The sequence below is a fragment of the Lepidochelys kempii genome, chromosome 15, assembly GCF_965140285.1.
Source record: "Lepidochelys kempii isolate rLepKem1 chromosome 15, rLepKem1.hap1, whole genome shotgun sequence".
Classification (NCBI taxonomy): Eukaryota; Metazoa; Chordata; order Testudines; family Cheloniidae; genus Lepidochelys; species Lepidochelys kempii.
This window is the reverse complement of record NC_136394.1, coordinates 13,277,399-13,299,467: the sequence shown is the minus strand read 5'-3', so window position 1 is coordinate 13,299,467 and position 22,069 is coordinate 13,277,399. Positions and strand designations below refer to the sequence as shown.

Here is a 22,069-nt window from a genome sequence, read left to right as displayed (position 1 = left end):
CTGCACTTCTACTGCAGCCGGAGGAGGACAAAGGGGAACTTACTCCCAGCATCAGCTAACTAAGGTAATTAAAACCTGGACTGGTTGTTAATCAAAAACTGAGGAAAGCCTCTATCATATGGATGGTCTGTTCAAATATTACACTTGCTTATGGGAGCATCTTCAGCAGTCAAGGGCAACTGTTGCCACCATATGCTGCCAAGTTTTAAAAAAGTGTAACTATTGCTGTACACAGCATAAAACAGTTCATCCTTTACTAGGTTTAAGGAAGGCTGCTTATACAGGGAATACTCACTGATGGAGGAAAAGATTTGGACTGGCCCTTAAGGTATCAAGATGTCAGTAGTCCAGAGAGCCAATGAAAATGGTAAAGGAGAAAAGGCTATGGTTAGTGATGTTAAATGTGCTTATTTTCTTTTATGCTCTCTATTGAGGTAGAACCATCTCTAGCTTCTTGTTGAATGGGCCCAGAATAGTTATTCCTTAACTCTCTCCCTCACAACAGCCTACAGGGTGGGGGGGTAGATTATAGAACAGCGAATGCTGTCTCTCACATCTGGCAGGGGAAATAGTTTAAAACATAGACTTGGCCCTTCCCTTGCTGAAGTTTTCCAAGATCACTGGTGTAATTTACATGCCCTAATAATACTGGAGAAAGCTGTACAGACCACAGATAATGTTAAAAGTTTGTTTTTATTTAGACTGTACAAACAGGGCACTAATAACACTGGCTTGATATTGGGACCAGCACTATGAAATAAGTGGAGTAAGAAAATAAAAAGGCACTAGTCTTAAAAAGAGACACTCCATGTATTCTAAGAATATAATTCATTTAATACTGTTAATTTTACAGCACAAAAAATAAAACAAGCTATGATCCCCAAAATAAACTTTAAAAGCTTGCTTATTATTGCCTGAAGTTCATGGTCTTTAAATTACATACTGTTTTAATGTTTACACAGTGAAGAACTGTCTCAAATAGAAGGCCACCTTTCCCACTGCGAAAATTTCCTTTTCCCAGAACACATTTTAAATGAAAAAGTAAACAGAAAATGACAACTACACAGGAACACTTCTACTGGTCCCAAGAGGCTGTCGTTTTAGGCAGCTCTCACTTTTTCAAATGCAGATAGTTGGAAATGCTTGAAAACTTGACTATAAACAAAAAGCCCACTCATTCCCAGGATGTTAATACAATATAAAAAGTTAATTACAGGCACATGAAATGGCACAAAGAATGCATTTTTTTCCCTTTACAAATATAATCAGAGCCCCAACCCAAACAGGATATAGTCCCTTTATATCCCTCTATTTATTCCTGCCTGATCTGTAAACAATTATAAATTGAGTTAGTGCTTATCCAGTGATAGACACTGACCAGTATGAAAAGTTAAAATAAAAACTCTTCTAATCAGAGGCTTCAATGTATATACATGTGTACACCAGAGGAAAAGACAAACAGTAAACCTTTTATGATTAATGGTTTTGACAACACTGCTAGTTTGAAACCCAGACACCTACATAAATGTGGCACATAATCCACTTAATGGTGCATAGATTGAAGCCATCACTTGATAAAATTAAGTATATTTTATACTCCAAACAGCTACACTGACAGTTATCTATCAAGGAACTTTTGAAGATGGGCTGAAAAGCAACAGACGATCAAGAAACCAATCTTTGAAGGAGAAACACAAACTGATCAAATGCAGTCTCCAGAAAATAATGAAGACATTTTGATGTAATTTTAGTAAAAGAGGTGGTGTTAGACACAGGGAGCCATTTAAGTGGTCCAAAACTAGATTCACACTTTTTTAGGTATTCTTCTGTGCTTTCTTGTATTGACACTGGCTGAGATGTTTGCTTCTTTGGGGGAAGCACCAGATTAGTTTACCAGGACAGTGCTTACAGTGGTCCAGGTACACAGTATATGCAATGAGGGAGGGTGTAAGGAAATGCTTATTTTTGATAAATTTTCCAAATCAATCATGTTTAGGGATTTTTTTAAAAATGAAAAACTCTACAGTGATGACAGCTGTCAACAGCTAGGCCAGGGCCAAAATAAGATATCCTTATTGCAGACTGAGTTTAGTGCCATTTAAGTACAAGATAACTTTCAGTAGTATGAGCTTCATAACTTACAGTAGGGTCCAGACACAAACAGGGACACTCGCTTTCTAGAGCTGCATAACTGTTTCCATTGCAAAGAACGGTTATTGCCTACAGCACCACACACTTTTAGTCAATGCTACTCTATTTCACAGTAAGTTTGGTTGGCAGTAAAATGCTTTAAGAAGAGTTTCTCCAGACTGTCAGCCATTTGATGAGCACTACAGAATATTAACAGGTAAGCTGAGATGCTTTTCTAAAAATGAACAGTGGCTGCATTTTTTTTTTTAAACAAACATTCTTCAGTGCCTTTTTCAAGGCACTTCAATACACAGTTCAGAGCAACATATGCTTAGGGCTCAACAGCCCTAAAAGTATTTTTTTCATTTTATGTCAGAACATGTATTCTTTTAAGTGTTAATGTTTCACATAAGTTCCTCTAAATGCTGAAAGCAAAGTTTTGATTTCTGCATCTTTTGCTAAGCTTGAAGGCATCCTTAATACCTAAAGTGGATAAGAATACATTCTTCTGTAGGGAAGATATAAACAGAGCCTCCCAGGGGTTAAAAAAAGCATAATTTTACACATGTATTTTTGTTTATTTAAATTTTTAAATTCATTTAAAAAGAGGCAGGCAGAAGGTCATGGAGTTAGGCTCATCTGCACAAGTTGCTCTGTTTACCTATAAAAGTTTAAAGTGGTACAACCCCCTGGTATGGATGCAATTATACTGATAAGTTATGTCAGTATAAGGCACCTTTATTTCTTCATCCCCTCCCCCAAACCAGGTTGTACTAGTAAAACTGTTAAAAAAAACAAAAAACCTTATACTCCTCCTCAAGAGCTATACCAGTACAAAAGTCTGTAGACCAGGCTTAAGTGTTTCTCTTTTAAAGCTCATTTCTACAGTTCTAGTGCTTGCAAATCATCCAGGAACTTTTATATTTGCATTCAATATTCTGCAGAATTGGTTTTATGTATATGACAAAATGGGCTACCATTTACAATGTCAACTAAAGTTTTTATAAATGTCTTTACTTTAATCACACAAACTTTATTTCTAAGTCAACAGCAAGCTTAGAGTTGTATCAAATAGCTGCACAAGAGTTCCAATTATTGATCTATAAAGAGACTTGTTTTAACTATATTATCTTAGGACAAATTTGATCTCAAATTCAGGTCTTCCCTTCCTCAGCCAAAAAATTGCAGTTGTTTTGTTGTTGCTCTGGGTGGACAGTGATTCAAAAGTTTCATATTTGATCTGAGGATTAGAACTCCCCTCCTACTGAGTAAGTAAAACATGCTGTTCCTGAAAGCCTCAAACAGAAAAGATTATTTTCTTGCTCCTACTTATCTGCCTATATGGTTTGTCCTCTCCAGCTTAAGGGCCAAAATAGTTCTAGAAGTGATACTACAGTCTGGATGATGCAACTATGGTATGGTCAGCGTATGACTTCAGTGGTGTGCATTCCAAATGTGTATAAAAAGAACCATCAAACTGCAGCAAGCTAGAAAAATGGACAATGCTAGCAATGTGCCATTAACAGTCATCATCCCCACCTCAAATGATGCTTATCATAGCCAGAAAAATGAAGCAGCAGTGTAAGCTGGGCAACAGGAATCACTCATTTTCATCTGGGTTTTGAGGGTCAATTATTTTGACGTGCGTGAAAGGGAAGAGCCCTTTTCTGCCATTGACTTCACCTTCCCACTGACCATTTATATTCATCCTTGTAACCTTCACAATGTCTCCAACCTGCATAATAAAAAAAAAGTGTTACTACATTACAGGATTACAGTTGCTAGCATAAAGATATACAATCAAACTGGGGAGAAAGATTTAGAGAAAAATAGCTTGATTAATTTCAAAGTAAGTTACTCTAACTACAAGTTTTTGTAAGGTTTTACATTTATGTACACATTTCCCCCTCCCCTTCATTTTTCTCATGGGGCAAATTAACTGAATTATACAGGAACAACAATGTGTTCCTCTCAGTCTTTCCTCTGGGAGAGAGAGTGTGGTTTATTATTTACTTTAGGTGTACAACAGTATATTTAGCTTACACATACAGTGATACCTCTTTGAAATATAGACATTTCATTAATACTATGTTAGTTTTAATGAAATGTGATGTCTATATTTCAAAGGAATGCAGTATTCACACTGTTAAAGATTCCAACTCTAAGTAGGTCAGTGCTGTTAAACAAGGTTGAATTTCAGAGTTACAGGAAAAATCTTGATTCATTGTATGGTCACATTTATTTTAATTGCTTGAGGGGATGCAGTAGTCAGTTTTCTAAATCAATGCTACCTTTCCTATTAAAGAGAAAAAATACATTTGAAACTAATTCTTTTATCATTTATAAGAGCTAAAATAAAGATTCTAGCTTTTTTCACCATTTCTATCACTGCTATTTGTTAAAGAGCAGGAGCAATGTCAAGACAATGCCTTCCCTTCCTTTATGAAAATAACAAGAACTAAGGAACTTAATGCTAAATAAGCTGGAAGTTAGACTTTTTTGAAAAATGGATACTACCTATAGCTTAGAAAGAGCAGTGCATGAAGCAGAATACCCAGCATCTCTACTACCAACTAGTGTCAAAGTAAGTTGGCTAATATCTTTGAAATATTTCAAATGTTTTAAATACTTCAGAACATTCTCCCATTCAAACTTTACCCCCTGCCTTCCTGTTCTGTTCATAATTACATTGTATCAATATGGGAACTGCAGCAGATGCTTACTTTAACCTCTCTCTTAATGTAACATTTTAGCAGCTCATACAATTCAGTAGTGACACATGAATAGCCGGTGCCGGCTATACTGAATCCAGTCATGGAAAATTCACCACCTTCCTGAGTGAACATGGGGGCCAATTACAATTAATTTGTCAGAATCAAAGCTTTCATTTTAAAGAAAAGCTTCCAGCTGTAATGAATGAAGAACATTTTTTCAAAATTTTCACTGGTGCTGTCTTCCTAATTCTGCAGCCATCTTCAGTGTTTGCTTCTGCTGATGCTTATAGCTCTCCCAAACTACAAAAAAAAGTTGTCAGTTTTCCATTTTGCTTTTCCAAAGTTAGCAGCCATGAAATGGACAAGAATCCAGTTAATTTAACTCTGCTGCTACATGGGAAAGCAACAACTAGCAAAGGCAAACACCAGGTGGATATTAACTAGCAATTGGAAACCAAAAAGAATTTTGCAGGGAATAGAGGCAATCAGTAGAATGAGCAAGGTGCAAAATTGAGCTGCTTGAAAGAACAGTGAAACATTTCAAATTTTGTAACTTACAGGGTTTAAGTTTTTAATATAGTTAAAAAAACCCTCCAAACCTGACCAGCTCTATAGCTGGTTGAAAACCTGTTTTGTTTTAAACAAAAATGTAAATCAAAACGTAGACAATTGACTAGTTTAGTGTGGAATGGCAGAGAACACCATCCTCTGCCATGCTATGGGGAGAAAGTTTTCCAGATGTTAAGTATCACCTGCCCATCCAATGAAGAAACAGCAGCTAAATATTATACAAAGAGTGGTCACCAGGTGCACAGCTTTCCCTTGGTATTTAGTATTTTTTAACAAGTACTTACTAAATGTGGTATTCATAATTCTTTACCCTGTGCATTCCAGTGTATCAGCAAAATCACTAAGTAAATTGTATTTGGCCCTCAGTTTGTAAAAAAAAATCCTGTTCTAGCCTAGTCTCTTCTAATACCACAGTTTAGCCCCAGTCAGACTATTTAGACCAAGTTACCTAAAATGATTGTAATGTTTAAAACTGGTTCATCTAATCTAAAAACGATCTGTGCCAGCATCTTTAAATTGCAGCGAGGACATTGTTTTTACAGGTTTGTATGACACTCCATGTTTATGTCCGTGCTTATTGCTGTTGCAGTCTCTAGTCAAATAAGATTTTTATATCTTTTCAACAAAAGTGTCACATATAAAGAAAATTCCTAAGTATTTTTCACAAAGTTGAATTAGTACCAGATACCCTCAAGCCAGTTGTTTAAATGGACTATTTACGACCATTTGAATAAGACTACTAGGCATATTATTTGTATAAATGACTTGAAAGGCTATATGTAGCTGATGCTCTCTCTTTAAACTTTTATTAAAGGAGCCTTGCTTAAAGTACAATTTAAGTTACCTACAGCAGCAATCTCCTTGCAGCCATTATGAACATGTAAATGCTGAACGTTCTTCAGAAGCAACTTCTTAAAAAAAACTAGTAAACTGCTCTTTACATAGATACTTAAGTAAGCTTTATGCTGTACATAAAAATGTTAAGTTTTTCAACCCCTCCCTGCCGCTTCTAAGGGGAAATACCATAATATATCATAAGAGACTAGTTTAAAATAGGTAACCTTTCAAAAGAAATCAAAATCTCCTTCAAAATTTTACTCACTTATACCCATTTATTTCTCCCAGTTTAAAACGACTACCATTGACAGAAATGCAATTGTACATTTAATACTGACTTTGTTTAAAACAGACAGAGGTTTCAGGTAACAGTTTGCTGGAAATATTCAGCAACTATCATTGGGACTCATGAGTACAGTGGTTGGAGACTAGTGAAACATTTCCTATTTCTGCTCTGTTCAAATTTTCTGCAAGTCAGTTGAAAGCAATTTGCTGTTGTAGTACTTCATTTCCACCTTGTGTATTTCTCAGATTTATCAGACTGAATTTATTGTACTCCAAGCATGTGTACAGCATTTAGAACATTAGACAACAAAACCATATCAGACTAGACTAACAATTTAGGGACTCAAGGTTCTCCTACTCTCCACAGAAGAGAGACCTACCTCACCCTCACATAAGCTTTCTCAGACAGATATGCCTTACTGCCTGCCCCAAAGGTCGAATCCCCACCAGCTGGGAAGAAAATTGAAGAATTCCAGATTTTTACTAAGAATCTCCTGTCTCCATCTCCAAGATGTTTTAACTTAGGACTGATAGTTTGACAGCACTTTGGCTGATCAACTAGTGGGACACTAAGATTTAAACTATATATGGCTTTACTGACCACCACCAGCCCCATTTTAATTGCTCCTAGAATTGAACTGTTTTAGAGTAGCAGCTGTGTTAGTCTGTATTTGCGAAAAGAAAAGGAGTACTTGTGGCATCTTAGAGACTAACAAATTTATTTGAGCATAAGCTTTCGTGAGCTACAGCTCACTTCATCGGCTGCATACCACTGTAGCTCACGAAAGCTTATGCTCAAATAAATTTGTTAGTCTCTAAGGTGCCACAAGTACTCCTTTTCTTTTTAGAATTGAACTGGAAGCCAGTACAAATTATGGAGCAAAAAGGTATATGCAACAGAAGCTGGGGATGTAAATATTGGCAAAAAAGTTAACCAGTTAAACGATCACAATTATATAGTTTAACCTATTAACCAAGGTAGCGGGGGGGGGGGGGGGGGGGGGAGATGACGACACTAGCATGGCAGGGTCCCCGCTTCCTCCTGATGCAGGGACATTGGGGTTAACAGTTAACATTTGTTAACTGGTAAGCCTAATGCTTACCGTAACAGTTTAACCTTTTACCTCCCTAGCAGAAGCGTATTTGTATGCATCTGCATCAGCTGGAGTTTGGATGGTTTTAGCCCCACAGAGGGCACTACCATAATCAAATTTTGGATGTGACAAATACTCATTGAACAGTGACAACACTCTAGCTAACAACCTATTTCAGAACGATTTCCTCTTGCTCCAGCCCAGGTGACTTTTCCCAGAAAGGAAGATTAGAGACAAAACTGTCATGCTCAGCACCAGGAGACTACTAAAGTACTGGCCTAAAATGTATGTTTAGGAAGCTGCTGACAATTTACATAAATAAAAGGACCTAATGGCATGGTGCTAGATTTAAATAACCTGTCAGGGCATAGTTCTAAAATGCAGATTGTGCACTCAACTTGCATCATAGATCTCCAAAGCTCTTACACCCTAAAACCAACCAATTTAATCTGAAGCAGGTGAATTTTATCCATGAAGTGGTAAAACTCCTCACAACAAGAAAACAGTCAACCAAATTTGAGCACTGACAGCAAGGTGAATCCATTTTACCAATCTCCCAGAATATTTATCTGTATACAGTATGGAAGAACGCCACAACACCAATCACCTTTATCGCTTTGTCTGACTTCAAAAAAATTGTATTAAATCACATTCAGAATGTTATTTCTTCTATCTTGCAATAAAGGGCTGCTTAGTAGAGGAGTACTTAGTGTGTAAAATATGATCCTGCTAGTTCACCTTAAGTTTTCCAAACACATGCTCTACACCAAAGTTAATTTAACATGGATTTACTCCAAGAAATAGCTTTTAAGAAAAGTTCTAGTGGCCACAAGTTTCCTAACAAAACATGAACATTTCCTTTTCTTGAATACATTTCTGCTGAGCAGCACTGAAAGAAAAAAGGCTTTAGGAGAGTGGATGTAGAAGCGATGCACCAGAACTCACCACGTATTTCTAAAGAAGATGTTTAACAATTATTATTAGTAGAAGCTTCTGAACATCCTCTCATACTATATCTACAAAAGTAAAGCTGTTTCCTTCAGAAGATTTTATGAAAAGGATTCTGAAACAAGATTTTGAGCAGACATGTTAACGAATGTCAATGCAATGTCAAAAAGAAAAGGAGTACTTGTGGCACCCTGGAGACTAACCAATTTATCTGAGCATAAGCTTTCGTGAGCTACAGCTCACTTCATCAGTATGCATCCGATGAAGTGAGCTGTAGCTCACGAAAGCTTATGCTCAAATAAATTGGTTAGTCTCCAAGGTGCCACAAGTACTCCTTTTCTTTTTGCGAATACAGACTAACATGGCAGTTACTCTGAAAAATGCAATGTCAAGTCACTGTGGGATGTATTTTAGGAGTTTTATATTTTGTTTGAGAATTTAATATATAAACTTCCTATATCTGATTAGTCAGCATACTGAAAATGATTTAAAACAAAATGTTTGTGGAAAAATAAGGTCAACAATGGCAAATTATAGAGGTGTTTCAGATGTTCCCATGCTCTTCTGAATAAAAAACACTAGAGAACAAAATATTTGATCAGAAAGTAATTTAAGCCACTACTAAGGATGGTCATAATTAGGGCCTGGGACAGAGGGTGAGTGGAGGAAGTCAGGAGAATGAGCAAGGTTCAGAATACAGCTTAACCACAGGACAGTCAGAAAACCTGGGGGGTACATTTCCCAGCTCTGCCACAAACTTCTTTTATGACCTGGACAAGTCAGCTTCAAGACCTCATTATCCCCAATTCATAAAAAAAGGTCAATGCTTAGTTATCTCAGATGTTTTGAGGCTAACTTCATTTGCAAAGCATGTTAATATGTCTGGGAGGGAAGAGTAAAATATTGGACTCTTGAAATGAGAAATTCTTTAGAGGTACAGACATTTAGTCCCACCCAATGATAAAATTGGAATGTATTTTAAATTACGTTCCAGTTTCAGCATGAATTCAAAGCCCCAGGAAATATAGCTCTTGCAGTATGCTAGTCAAAGTGTTACTCATGTACTCTAGACTCTTCCATACCTGTGTTTTCCATTTGGAACTGATTCATGCATCATAAAAAGGGAAGAAGTTTGGTGAATATCATTTTATTTATAGAAAATGATAAGATTACATCCAAGTGAATTTTACAGCTACTCATTAACAATTTCATGAAGACACAAGTGATGTGTGTTTGGGGACAGGATTGACCATGGAACACAGGAGATGCAAATCATAACTGTAAATCAGTGGTTCACTGGTAGCTGACTAGGTCAATAGCTGTCAGAAATAATCAAATGACTGTTTGGAATCTATCTGGAGTTGGTAATCTCATTCCAATTCTTAACAGGCAGGTTGTCTGCCTCACAACCGGTAATTCTGCTGAGAGAATCACTGTTGGTGTACAATACTGAATGGATCATGAAGATTTGGCTACCCATTCAAAACCAGGCACAATATGGGGTTGAGAAGAGTATCTGAGGTCCAACTGAACCAGGAAAATAGTGGCTGGGGCTAAACTGCTGCAGTGAAGAGAGGTACAATCTGCAGCAAAGTCCAGCTAAGTGGAAGGAAGAAGCTGGTACTTTGTAGAGGTGGCAGTCATGCTAGGTCACTAGGGGCAGCAGGAGGGATGAAGGGAAGGGTGTCATTGGGAGATTAAAGGAGTCAACAGCAGGGAAATTATGCAAATATTTCCATGTTACATTGGGTGCCAAAGCTAAGGGACAGCAGAGGATGGTAGAGAAATGAGATGCCCAGGCCAAAGAATCTAGCCACTTGGACTAGGGGGCAAGACTGTCATCCATTAAAGTCTCTTCACACCAAGTAAAACCACCAAATTGGCATATAGGGGGCCTAAAAATGACATCCTACAGGAACAGAATTCCCCCAGTGCAGGGACTGAGGAAGACACCATAAGGTTATCTTCCAAGGATCTCTTTGCAATCCCAGTATAGGGAATTACAGTGGTGTACGAACAGCTAGGGAAAGGCTGCCCTGAAGTGGTAGGTGCAAAGGTGGCTTAAAGACCCCTTAGATTCCCCATCTCTTCCAAGGTACAGCACAGAATTTCAACCAGCATCTCCAGCACACCTACATCTTGGGGGAGAAGAGAAATGAAGAGACTCCCAATATAGCTAGATTAAAAATCTCATCCAGAAAAAGCTCTAGCAGTAAGCCAACAACTTTGACAAAGGCACTGAAGTGAGGATTTGGTACACCTCATCTAATAAGGAGACTGGAACAAAAAAATTGGCGCCAGGATTCCTATGATTAATATAGGATGTCTATGGGACTTGTCCTGGTGGTAGTCTCAAAATAAACACTTGGAACTTGTGTGTACGTGTGTAGCTTCAAGTATTATGTAAACAGATGTTGTAGATGTGATGTTTAAAATATTAAGCGTTTTAAATATCTTTACTTACACTGTTTTCTTCCACAAAGGAAATTTACCATTGCTGTATGAACATTAACGAAAAAAGTAGCCTAATTTTTGCCACTCACAGTTTTGTACATCATCATCAGGGGAATCTAACTACTGGCACATTTTGTCCTACTTGTGCCTCAATTTTCCTATACTATTAATTGTTTTCTTTGTAACCTAATTGTAACAAGCCCAAGAGAGAGAGTCTAGAAGTCAGTTATATAATTAAGGTCAACAGATATCTATTTTGGTGAAATAAATACTTCAGTGACATACTCAAAACTTTTCCACAGCTATACATTTGCAGTCAAATGCCACCTGAAAAATGAAATAAGCCACTTCTAAGCTGGTTATAAAGTAGGACTTGAAAAACTGCCCTCCACAGTGAACAGGAATCTTTCCTAAGAAAATGTCATCAAGTTTGCAAAATTTAAGCTTTCATTAAAAACAAAACAAAGCAAAAAACACACTTACGGGGAACTAACTCTTCTGATTGCAAAGATAACCTTCGTAATGTAAACGGTGTTAAACAATGCAGTGATGTCTCTTTAGAATTAAGATGACATTGCCACAGCAAAGAGTTCTGGCTGATGCTACTGGTAGATTGGGGCTACTATTGCTTTGGACGACCCTGTTGGGTGGGGAGGCTTTTGTTAGGAACATAGTACCCCAAGGATAGCTGCCACTCACAGAGGGCACTGTATTAGGCTACCCCCCCACTACCAAGGGACTCTGCCAAGTTAGTAGGTCCTCACCCCAATAAACAAAAAGAGCCTTCTGCCTGGGTTGCAGGAAGACCAGCACAAACTCGAGAGCCCTCTTCTGACATGGTAGGTAAGGGCCTCTTGATTCCTTAGGCAGCAGCTCCATTTCTGTGATGGGCTGAGGTCAGTCTAGTTCAGGACATGGGAACATCAGCGCCGAGTGTGGCTAACAGCATACATTTTATTTAAGGGGGTACCCAGCATTATCTGATCCAACAAGGGTATTTGGCACCATTAACTTGGTGGCAGAGAATTCAGCCAGGAGAGATGAAGCAAAGGAGGCACCCAACCAACAGGAGAGAGCACTGCTTTGGGTACTGGTGTATTTTGGCACAGTCAGGGCTTCATCCTCAGACTAGCAGGTGTCAAGTAAGTTTTTCAAGTCCTGATTATAAGCTCATGTAAATTTAAGACAACCAGTAGAAAGCCATGAAATCCCCAATATTGGGAAACCTAAGGTAGGATGTCCCTTACCCCCAAACTCCTTCCACCAGAGCTTCTGAAAATGTGTGTGGAGGGGAGTAGACCGGGGTGGGGGAATAGTCTTTTGGCTAAAACATAAGATTGAGGATAATAAAATTTGGGCTCTATGCCCAGTTCTTCCACAGAATTCCTATATATCCTTGGGTCTGTTTAAAAGCATCTCGCAGTCTGGACCTGGCCTGCAGGTTGCCTATTGACTACTCTGGCATTAAACTATGACCTTACAGGAACTATTATTTAGTTTATTGATATTAAACCTCTGCCTCTTCAAGGCCCTACATGTTTGGTCAGTGCTTCAGAGGTCCACCTAGGTCCTAGGGAAGCAGAATGAAGACCACAAAAGAATTCCTTGGTAAGTATATCCACTGGAAACACTGGAAAAGATAGTATAGTAGCTGCTGAGATTCTGTATGTAGATGTATGGAAGAGCTGCAGCCACTGTGACTATGAACAGAAGTTGAGCAGCCCCTCCTAACTTCACTTCAGAGGTCCCTGACAAGACACCATGTGACCCCCAATATTAATTCTTAGCTAAAACTGATGATTGGGCAGAAAGATCTCCCTCCCCAAAGAATTGACAAGGCAGAAGCAATGAAAGCGTGCACAAGAAGAAAAGACCACCTTTTAATCAGACTCCAGATATTTGGAGGTTCAACAATCGAGCCCCATTGGTCTGAGGCAGTTAATTCCACAGGAACAGTGGTGAGAGTCTGAAGTGACCACATAGCTAGAGTTACGGAAAAGAAAATTTAAAGTATATTTGGGCAAGTTATCACAGGTTCTCCCCACCCCTCCTTTTCGAGCTTCCATGGCATGCTCTTCCCACCCCAAACTAAGCCTCCTGCCTTGGTTTCAGAAGCAGGAGTAGCTCAGCAGGATGCAATTGTATATTGAACATGGCATTGAAAAATTGTTGCCTATATTATTTGCACAAATATGTTAGCGTAGGGCTTCTTGCAAATAGTGGGCCAATGGCTTTCCCCCCACTCCCAGAGTAGAATCCTTTGGTGCATTTTAATCTTTAGTCTCCTCACAAGAACACATCAAGAATCCTCTCCCTGCCAGTTAAGGTCCAATTTTTGACCCTGACAGTGTCACTTTATGCAGAAGGGACATTTAAATGAATAAAAGGTAGGAAAATTGTTAGACAACATTATTTTAAAAGGTATATAAAATTGCTGGGTCTGTAGACAGGAGGCATCTGCTTTAACAGCCTTAGTTTCTGCCATGTTTTTGAAGCAGAGCACCAATGAAGGTTCAGAAGAGTCTCCTTATGGAGACCATTACTTAATAAAAAGTTTACATACCTAAGAAGTCATATATATAATATCTTTGCTTGCTCTCTTCTTGCATTTTCTCCCTTATCTCCCCACTCCCTGCTGAAAGCAAGTGAGCCACAATTATACAACACTGCATTCAGCATTGCATTCTGTGACAATCCATTGCTTCCAGTGACATTTAGTGGATAGGTTTTTCAGCTTCATTCACATGAGATGTCAAGAACGGGACCTATGTTTAACTTTAGATAATGCGGTGTGGCCAGCCAGCATTGATGGCACCAAATTTACCACATCTAAAAAACACATTAACATGGTTTGTCCCTTTTCAGTGTTTTAAACTAGTTTAGCTATAACCATGCTTAAACATGGCTCACCAAACTATTCAGGGGCTACAAAGCATAGCCATAAATCATTTGTTCAACACACCATACCCAACATATTAGTTCTAATTATCTCTGGAGGATGCTAGAACTAGTTCTCCCAACCAGGATCACTAGTGTGGCCCTCCAGGATTCCCACTGCAAAACAAAGCTCAATGAGCACCACACATAGTTCAAGTGCAGGAGAATAGCCAAGCCAACCAGATTATTATTTCCTTTGCCACTGACAGAGGTGATGGACCCACATGTTTCCAGGGCAGGGTGTGCCCATCCCATTATTCTTACAAACACAACCTAGTAAACAATTCATATTATGGAAAAAGAAAAGAATCTGAATTAGGTACATCTTTTATATGTACTCTAGTCCCTTTCTAAAGGGAAGTGGTATGGATGAAGCAATTCTTTTTGTAGAGCTGTTATGGTATGAAGAAAGACCTTGTTCTCTCAGTTACTTGAGTTAGAGAGTCAGGCGAAGCCCAATCTACTCAAGACAACCACACAAATGAATGACTCAAATGAATTACATAATCAGGTTGCCAACATTTCAACTAAGTTGTGCTCTTATTTTATTAAATTAACTACTGAAAATGTTAGAAACATAGAACTTGATAAAAATCTTACCTCTAGTGCCAAGGCCGTCTTGTCATAAGCACATGGTACTCTTTTTTGAATAGCTTTGGCATAGACTGGTCCATTCTGTGTTGATGGCAGAGGGTTGATCACTGCTCCAGGTGTACTGGATACAGAGGGAAGGGGACTCGTGGTCTGAGGTTGAGCATAAGCGTGGGCAGGTTCTGGAATACCATAGCTGTTGGAATTCCTGTTCCCATGTTTCCCATGAGGGGATGATCTCACCAGCTTCTCTACATAAGGAACAGGGATCATCCCAACACGACCATCTTTGTTTCTGGCACTCCACCACTGGTCTTCAGGCTTCTCTACAATTACCAGTATCTCACCCTTTTTAAATGGCAGATCTTCAGCATCATTCCCAAGAAAGTCATAGAGAGTCCGAACATATTCCAGATTTTCTTCTGCAGTGGGAATGGTAGGGGCTGATCCAGATCCCATTGGTGGACTTGGATACCTGAATATTTAAATAATAAAACTTTTAATAGTAGATATTTACCTTATTCTGTATACTGGGTAACAAAATTTACTCTAATGTTAATGAATAGTCTATTGTTAAAAAGTGATAAAGAGATACTAAGAAATTCAGCTGTTACTAGATTACCAGTTTGATAGCACTTTGAAGCATTTAGTACGACTAGTGCTTACTTGAAGTCTCTAACTAAACAATGAGCTAAAAGCTATATACTGTGTAGTCTCTCAAGAACTCATTTTAAAAAGTCAAATTTTTCATGGAGGCTGGAGAAAAATGGATGAAGGATGTATGTTTTATCTTACTGATTCAATACAGCAAGGTACTTTATTATTTTAATTAACTTAGCACCTGGAAGTCCTAGACATTGTGCTACACACTATACAAACACAGCACAAAAAGACATTCCTGCTCCAAAGGCTTACAATCTAAGTATAAGAGAAGAGACAACAGATGGATATTGTCAAGTTTTTCATAGGCATCACAGCAAAGGAGATTTGAAGGTGAATAATGAGGTAGTTTCACAGAAGTGTGCGTGGCAACATAGGAGAAACAACAAAGGCATTTGTTTGAAAATTTAACAAGTAGGTAGCGGAGGCTTGCGACACAGGACAGAGGCAGGCATCCACAACTTGATATTGAATGAGAGAGGACAGGTAGGGTAGAGATTGACTGTGAAGGGCCTTGAAAGTGAATACAAGCAGCTTACATTTGTCATAAGAGAGAATGGGAAGCCAGTGGAGGAATACAAAAAGAGGGTGACATGGTCAGAGATAGACTTGAAAAATTAATTTATGGCAGCATCCTGAATGGCAACAAGCAGAGCAAGATTGCATTTATCAGGGCCAGAGAAAAGGATATTGCAGTAATCAACATGCAAGATGATGAGAACTTGGAAGAGAGTTTTAGTTGTGTGGATTGATAGAAAGGTTGTATTTTAGAGATGTAATGTAGAAAGAATATAGTCAGGATGTGAAGACCCAAAGAAGTCAGAGTTGAAGCTGACACCCAGGTTACAGGCCTAAGCAACAGGCAGACAGACTATTATCCACAGTGATCAAGAAAAGAGGTAACAGGAAGAGTTTGGGAGAAAAGATTAAGAACTCTGTTTTAACCATGTTTAGCTTGTGTTGGCAGCTGGACATCAGAAAGACAGGACAAGATTTTAGTTTGGACAGAAGGTGACAAGTCTGGAGTAGGGAGGTAGATCTGTCAGTCATCAGTATAAAGACAGTAGTTTAACTTGTGTTTGTGGATGAGATTACCCAGAGATAAAATGGTGTAGAATTAAATTCCACTGTAAAATAGTCTCAATTTGCTGGGTAACGCTAGATAAACTGTCCTTACAAAAAAGGAAATTTAAGACTTAAGTATGCATTCCTCTTTTTACACGTACAATAATCCTATAGTGCAAGGTTTGAAAAATCCACTCCTCCATCACAAGGTGGCAGCTTCCCTGGGCAAGTATGGTGATCTAGTGTCAGTTTCTACAGAATGTAAGTTATTTAAAATGAAAAAGTTTCTAGCTCATATGGTTGCAGACTCCAATCTTGCCTCTCTGACTGCTGCTTTAGAACTTTTCTTAACAGAGTGAAATTAAAAAGCCTGTTCAGATTATTGCCATTATGCAGAACTCTGTATGCAGCACTGAAACAGTCAAGAATCATGGCAGTTTTGTACTGTTACTGCGTGGGAAAGAGATGAGCAGAGGCAGGCAGTGGAGTTATTCAGGAAGACCCAAAATACAAAGAAAAGTAGCGGAGTGTCTCCAGCCCCCTTGCAGCAGCCTGAAAACCCTTGTGGGATATGGGGGTTGCAACAGAAGACAACCCAAGGCATAACTGCTGCTTCAACTGACCTAGCTTCACCCTTAGTACTTCAGAAACAGCAATAAAACTGTATTTAAAAATAAGCTCCCAGTAGCCTAGAACAGTGATTACTTTACAGCAAAAATAATCCGTACAAAACACACACTTTCTTTTGGTGCTCAGCAGTTGCCCCATTCCTTAAAAACGATGGAAAAGAAAAGTATACTAAAATTGAGAACATAAAGGTACCCCATTTAGGTAATTTTCATTTTATTTACTATTCTTCATTTTATTACTATGCCTTCACAGTTTGAGAACACTTCACAATCACACCTCACTACAGCCAACAATGCTAGTGTTTCTTTTGCCCATCATTGATATAGTACAGGTTAACTGGTATTAACAGGGGAAGCACTAATGTAGGCCAGAAATAGATTTACCATGTTGGCTAACCACAATGATAAGAACTTCTATGACTAGTCCATATTAATGCTTCCACTTATGCAGCTACATTGCTGCTATACCAACAGTGGGAAAAGTGCTGTAAAATACCACACACAGAATAAAGACAAGTTTACTGTTAAACTTGTCAAAGCTTAACCCATAACATTCTAGAGGGGGAAAAAAAAAAAAAAAAAAGACTACCCATCAATTTAACAAGCTATTCAGGAAAAAATCATATGGAACAATACTTGTTTAAAATGAACTACTGAAGTCAGAAAGGACAAAAAGAAAAAATACAATACTCTGATATAGTCAAGAGCAAGAGACCAGGTACACTTGCAATTACAGTCAAAACTTGCATCTGATTCAAAGCGTAAGTAACCAACAAACAGCTCAGAATAATCTGTTCACTTAATTGAGTAGAATTGTTAGTTCTTAAATGCAAAAATGCTCCTCTACATAAGTATTTTTAAGCTAAGGGTTGAGCTGATCACTAAGTATGCAACAAGCAGTTTTTTACATTGTTTTTTAAAATTAATAAAGGATGAATAGCATCTTCAAAACACGAGAACCCTGGAATAAGATATTCCACTAAAAAAAATTTGTACCAATGAGTTTACAAGGAGGGAAAAATAATACTATCACCTATTTCCAAGACCATGCAACTGGCTAGTCACGATGCTATCCGAGTCCTATACTACAAGAACACAAGTTGAGAAATGCTGCCGCTGAAAAAAAATTGGTTCCCACCCCATCCCATCGTCTCTTTAAAGAGAAAAGAACTTTAAGATCCTACCATCATGTCACTGAATTTCTACAGCTGTAAATTTTTAACACAAAGGCTGAATTAGGGTAACAATTTAGATAGTTTTGCTTATAGCGTATTTCCTCTTCCTAATCAATCCCATTTGTAGTATTACAACTACTGCTAGGAAGCTTGTCAGTTTGCGTTAACTTAGGGCCCAATTCTGCATTCTTTATGCAGGCAGAATTCCAATTGATTTCTATAGTTTTGCCTGCATCCTGAGTTTGTTCACTGAACTAAATCATCCCTATATGCTCAAGGCCAATAAAAAGATGGCAAATGAGTGAGTGGGTTTGCCTGTGATCAAGTTAGATGGCACCAAGGCCTCAAACGGGTAAAGAAACCAAATTAAATCACTAAAGCACATGACTGAGAATAGAGGCTTAACTTCTAGGAAAGCAATGCAGTATCCAAGTGGAGAAGAATTAAGATAAACAAAAGGACTGTGAAGGAATATCTGCAATAAGCCACAACCCTCCATTGATTGACAATGTGAGATACCAGGCAGTCCTGCTCAACTGCTCCTGCAAATGGGTAAGACCACCTGTTAATTACTAAGCAGCTGTCTTTTCTGCCAAAGCATGATCATTACTACTGAACATTTTTTAGCATTTAGTTTTAAAAATACCAAGTGATGCTGTTTCCACCAGGTCCCAGGCAAAACTATTCCACTGCTTAATAATTCTATCTGGAAGCTTTTCATGACAACAAGTTTTTCTACTCAGTAGAATTTTTTGACAAGCCTATTTGACCCTGAGCTTTGCATTTGACAACTAAGTTTGGAGCTAAATTTAAATTAAGTATCAGTCTAGCTGAAAAGGTTCTTTAAAAAACTGGGGTCACTAATAGGGAGACTTTAAACTGTCTAAATAAATCAAGTGAGCTAAATCTGGTTCTTAAAATACCATTTTGTTTAGCTTTTTAGTATTTTATTTTATTTTCATATAACATCTCAATAGTAGCTGTTTGTGCAGGATTCCAAAGACCTTAAAGCAGGGTGCTGAGAGACTGTATAAATTAAGGATAAAGAACAAGTTCCTCAATCATTTTCTAATGTAGTTTAGTGACACAGGCAAGTACAGTCCTGTGATGGATACAGGACAAAACATTAGCTGGCTGCAGAGTAAGTGATTAATTTCTTTAGCTCATATTCTATAACAGCATTTCCCAAAGTGTGGGGCATGAAAGGCACATACATTAAGATGGGTAGGCCTTTAACATCAGATTGTAGAACTAAGTGGGAAATGCATATATTTTATTTTATTGAATGGAAGGGGGCGGGGGGGTTCCTCAGCTTCTAAGAGTTTAGGAAATGCTGTCCTACATGCTAATGAACACTAAAATCAATGAGTTCACCATAGTCCAACTGAGTCTGTGCATGGGTTCTAAGCAGTTATACAAGTCCGTTGTAATTCACATCAGCACGAGGCACAGGCGTAGGGAGGAATATGGACCCAAGCACAGAGAGTACCACCTCTGCTGGATCTGAGGCAGGCAAGTACAGTCACTCACAGAACAGGCTGGATACAACCTACGACCACTTCCTCACTTAAGGCAATTGCAAGCACGAAGGTGAAGGGGTTGCAGGAGAGCTCCCAGGACGATGCGGCTATACGAGCATTCGGGCGGCGCACGAGTACTACACAGACACAGTCCCCGGGCGCGGGCTGGCCGAAGGGGGCACCTACCTGGGCGCGGGCTCGATGAGCGTGGTGGTGTCCAGGTAGTGGATCTTGTAGAACTCCAGCAGCGCCGGCAAGTGCTCGAACTCCTGGTCGCCGATCTTGAAGCGGCGGCTGGGCAGCGAGTTGATGATGTAGTGGGAGACCCGCGAGTTCTCGGACACCGACAGCACGTAGTCCCCCGGGCAGGTGGACGAGTCCCGCACCAGGAACATGCCGTGCCGCTGCCCCTGCAGCCGCGTCTGCGCCTCCGCCCGCGACAGCGGGCCCACGTACCAGCTGGAGCGGTCCGACGAGTCGAAGCGAGCGGCCGAGGACATGGCAACGGGCGGGGGAGCCCGAAGGCCCGGCCGGAGAGACCCGAAGAGAGAAACGCCTGGCCGGGGAAAGCCAAGCGACGGGAAGCCCGGGCGGGGGACCTAAGGGCACGGCCGGGAAAGGAATCCCTGTGGCCGGGCAGGCGGAGGCCCAGCGTGCAGCCGGGTGGGGCGGGAGCGGCGGTCGGGCCGCTGCTTCTCTCTCAGCGGCGGGGCGTGAGGGGCATCCTTCCCGCCTCGCTCTCCGGCCGGCAGCGGGGCCCGGGGGCGCGCGGAGCGGCGGCGGGCGCAGCCAGGCCCAGGGCGCTGGCGAGGGGCGGCTGCTGTGCCAACGCCGCAGTGAGGAAGCGAAAAACGCTCGGCTCGCGCTTTATCCTATGGGCTCCTGTCCCCAGAGCCAGAGCCAAAATGGCGGCCCGCGCCGGCTGAGGGAGGATTCCGGAGAACCCGCCCCGCGCAGGCGCTCTCCGCGCCTGGGCTCGCGCCCCCAGGGGCAGGGTGCAGCCTGCTGCTCCCCCCCACAGGAGGCATCTCCGGGCAGCGTGAGTCGGTTCGGAGATGCGGTGTCTGACGCGGAGCAGCCGCCCAGCCTGTCTGGCGGCGGGGAGGGGCCGGCTCCCCCGGGCTCTGCGCCTGCCGTGGCAGAAGGAGAAGCGTTCACGTCTCTGCCGCCCGAGCTCCCAGAGTCACGCCGAGCTCTCCCCCGCCCCTCAGCGGCCCGCAGCCGAGCGCGCGCCAGCCACCGCGCCGCGTCCTCGAGGGACTTTCATCCAATCACACCGCGCCCCTCCCGCCGCCCCGGCCAGTCTGCGCTTCGTGCCCGCCTGGTCTTCCAGGAGCTTCCAGGGGGACGGGCTCGCTGGGTTCAAATTAACGGCACATGTAGAAACATAGCGGGGCTGCCAGTGTGCGCCCCCCCTCACCTGGCCCTAAGCTAGGCTAGTCCCCCGTCCCCCCCACTCGCTATATTGCCTCCCTTCCTCCTCAGTCCCCATCCCATTTCCCGTGTTCCCCTCCCTGGGCACATCCCTCACAGGCTTCTGTCCCCACCTCAACCCCAAGCACCATCCTGCTTCCCTGCCTACCCCCTCACAGTTTCCTCCCCCCTTCTCTAGTGACTAGAGGTTTCCTCAGGAGACACTGGCTTCAGGCCTGTTAAGAACAATAGGAAGCCAGGGCTATCTTTGTTGAGGGCAGCCTCACTGCCATCTTGTCGGTGGTTAAAATAGTTTCCCTAGATTTTAGAGCCAGAAGGGGCTACTGTGATAATCTCATCTGATCTGTCTAACACATGGCAAAGAACTTCAAGCAGATCTTAAAATAGCCCATTTTCCTGCCCTTTCCTATTCCTCTTCTCAGCTGAAGCTTTTCAGAAAATAAAAACCCTTCCCCCCACCGCAATATTACCAACCTTCAAAAGCCAAGACTCAGGCCTCCCCAAACGTCAAGACTGATTTAAGTATTTTAAAACAAATTTTGGATTTGTTTATTGGCCTTCAGCTCTTTAAAGCATTCGCATTTGCAATATTTTCTTTAGAAAAAGAAATGAAATTTTTTAAATGAAGGCTGAGAGGCTAACATAGTAACATGACTCCATGAACTGGGGATTTTAGAAAAACACTGAATAGTGCAAGGATCACAAAAAAGTCATATAAGCAGGCAAAACAAGATCTGCTGTGTTCCTCCAAGAGGCAGGCACCCCTTGAAAACAGCTCCTCTTAGCAGCTCCCAACTCAAAGTGCCATTACTATGAGCCACAGAAACTTTCAACATCAAGGTGGTTCTAACAAAAGATAGGGCAAACCAGCCTGACTCATGACATTCTGCCTGAGGTTTGAATAGGAGCAAGAAGAGATTATTAACCAACCAGTATGTTCCCGCTTCAAGTGCAGCCTTTTCTCTCCACTTCCATAGTCCCAGCATATTGCTAGGTGCACCAGCTCCATGGGATTGGCCGCTTCAC

At 40.7% G+C, this 22,069-nt stretch overlaps 1 protein-coding gene across 1 annotated transcript; it reads right to left on the bottom strand.

Moving 5' to 3' along the window:
• Positions 1-674: 674 nt before the first annotated feature.
• Positions 675-20,804, bottom strand: CRKL (CRK like proto-oncogene, adaptor protein). Its single transcript, XM_073312263.2, has 3 exons — positions 19,796-20,804; positions 14,570-15,035; positions 675-3,865 (listed from the first exon to the last, which is right to left on the bottom strand). The coding sequence occupies exons 1-3, from the start codon at positions 20,107-20,109 to the stop codon at positions 3,731-3,733; spliced, it is 915 nt and encodes a 304-aa protein (XP_073168364.1). The 5' UTR covers positions 20,110-20,804; the 3' UTR covers positions 675-3,730.
• Positions 20,805-22,069: the final 1,265 nt, after the last annotated feature.

Excerpts from the sequence above, each read along its gene's own strand:
- CRKL (XM_073312263.2), bottom strand. The coding sequence starts at position 20,109 with ATGTCCTCGGCCGCTCGCTTCGACTCGTCGGACCGCTCCAGCTGGTAC. Across the intron at positions 15,036-19,795 it reads CTCATCGAGCCCGCGCCCAG|GTATCCAAGTCCACCAATGG; the intron begins GTAGGTGCCCCC and ends TTAAATATTCAG. Across the intron at positions 3,866-14,569 it reads AGACGGCCTTGGCACTAGAG|GTTGGAGACATTGTGAAGGT; the intron begins GTAAGATTTTTA and ends TTTATTATGCAG.